The sequence below is a fragment of the Phragmites australis genome, chromosome 21 (assembly GCF_958298935.1).
Source record: "Phragmites australis chromosome 21, lpPhrAust1.1, whole genome shotgun sequence".
NCBI lineage: Eukaryota > Viridiplantae > Streptophyta > Magnoliopsida > Poales > Poaceae > Phragmites > Phragmites australis.
Window position 1 is genome coordinate 3995765 of NC_084941.1, and position 2144 is coordinate 3997908.

Below are 2144 nucleotides of genomic sequence, written 5' to 3' on the forward strand. Positions count from 1 at the left end.
GATATCAAGCATACGTATAGATATTGCATATATTAATAGATCTAAGGAGTGATTCCCTATGCTGTCACATGGCACATTTGTTGCTCATTTGCAACTATTTTTATTTCTAGTATCTCCATGGGATGAAGGATTGTTTTACCCGTGCGTTACAACGGGAGTCATAAATTTGCACATGATAATATTGTTGACTCCTCTAAAACCAGCCATCATCGTCGAAGTATCTTTCAAACAATAATTATTAGATGTATCAATTGGGTTGTTACTATTGTCCTTGCCCCTACCCTCTACATCATATCAATTGGGTACCTCCTATCATTGAGCCTATGCAAACGAAAAAATATATATTAGACGTATCATATTAAAGATAAGTGAAGTGTAGCCAACAACTACGAATCGATTAATAAGCAATAAAATACCTTGACTATAGTGTGAGGACCTCTCTGTAGATGATATTTTTAGTGCATATCTCACTCTGCTTTGAGCCCTTCTCCTTTTTCTTACCTTCATCCAGGGTGGCGAGGATCTTGATGTTCCTTCTGGTAGTGGCTCTAGATAACGCGACGTATAGCTGGCCATGAGAGAACACTAGCTGGGGAAGGTACACGTCGAAATTCGGGATGGTCTGTCCCTGTGACTTGTTGATTGTCATGGCGAAGCTGAGCCTGATAGAAAACTGCTTCCGCTTGGACCAGAAAGGGAACATCTCATCATCAGAGGGACATAGGAGGATACGAGGCAGGAAAAATTTCTTCCCAACATGCTGCCCGAGCACGATCTTTGCGTCAATAGCATTTCTTTGGAACCCCCGAACCACAAGCCTTGTCTCATTGCAAAGTTCATTGACGGGGTCAATGTTTTTTTAGCAGTATGACAGGACAGATAACCTTAAGCTTCAGCACATGCGGAGGCAGCTCGTTTGGGGTCAGAGAGTTAAGAAATTCTTAGGGGTAGTAGTTGTGGGGGTCATCTTCAACGCGATCAAAGCTATGGTACACCATCTCATCCCCCCGGAAACGACCAACCATCTTCATGTTAATTGTATCCACACACTCATTTCGTGTGGAGGATGGCTCTCGACGTGATGTATACAACACAAATATATCATCAGGAAGTCGTATGTTTTCATCACCATCAGCCTCCTCGGTGCCATTACCGATGCACAACAGGTATTCCGCAAACCATGGGTCACTCTGAGCCCTCTATTACGCATGAGCCGTAGATGTCGCATGCGCTCCCACAGGTAGGACTTGCGCAGCATCGAATCAACTATCTGAGACCTTGACCCCTTTCGGACAATAGGGAGGACCTGCCTAAAGTCACCACCAAACACAACCGTCTTCTCGCCGAACAGGACATTTGACCGGCCCATTACATCGCACATGCTGTTGTCCAAGGCCTCCATCGCCTGCCTCTTAGTCATGGAGGCTTCATCCCACATAATCAGTGACACCACCTGCAAAAGCTTAGTCGTCCCACTCTGCTTTGTGATACTACAGAAACCCTCATCATCAATGGTCAGAGGTATCTTGAATCGCGAGTGCGCGGTTCTTCCTCCGGGCATTAGAGAAGCGGCAACACCAGATGCAGCCGTTGCCACGGCGATCTTCCCCTGGCCGCGGACCATAGCAAGTAGTGCCTTGTAAAGAAAAGTCTTCCCTGTGCCTCCCGAGCCATCAACGAAGAACATGCCTCTTTCGTTGTTGTCAACCGTAGCTAGAATCTCATCGTAGGCGACCCTCTGCTCGACGTTGAGGGAGTCAGATAAGGTTGTGTGCTCATTGTCCACACTGATCATAGACTCCTCAAATATCTCTCTCGGCACATCGTTTGCCATGTCAAGTGCCTCATCGATATCAGGAAGAGGGAACGATCTTATATCCTTCCCCATCGATTGCAGCATGTTCCTAACATCTATCAAAACCTTCTACTCAACTGTGTGTGTGCATTGATCGGTGCGGCAGTAGTCATCCGATATTGCCTCAAGGTGTCTGTTCTAGAAGCCATTCACGTCGCTAGGCTCACAAAATACCAATATTATTGCAAAGAGCCTTCAGAGCGACGATGGCATTTGGAACAACTCGGCCTCTGTGAGGCACTCGTCTAGCGTATTGTCGCTTCAATCAGATCCTTTCTCTCCACGGCAT

The 2144-nt window shown here is 46.3% G+C and overlaps 1 protein-coding gene across 1 annotated transcript; it reads right to left on the reverse strand.

The window, feature by feature from the left end:
• Window positions 1-421: 421 nt before the first annotated feature.
• LOC133904042 (uncharacterized) lies at window positions 422-1888 on the reverse strand. Its single transcript, XM_062345525.1, has 2 exons — window positions 1154-1888; window positions 422-682 (listed from the first exon to the last, which is right to left on the reverse strand). Exons 1-2 carry the CDS (start codon window positions 1886-1888, stop codon window positions 422-424), a joined length of 996 nt encoding a protein of 331 aa, XP_062201509.1.
• Between the last annotated feature and the right edge of the window lie 256 nt (window positions 1889-2144).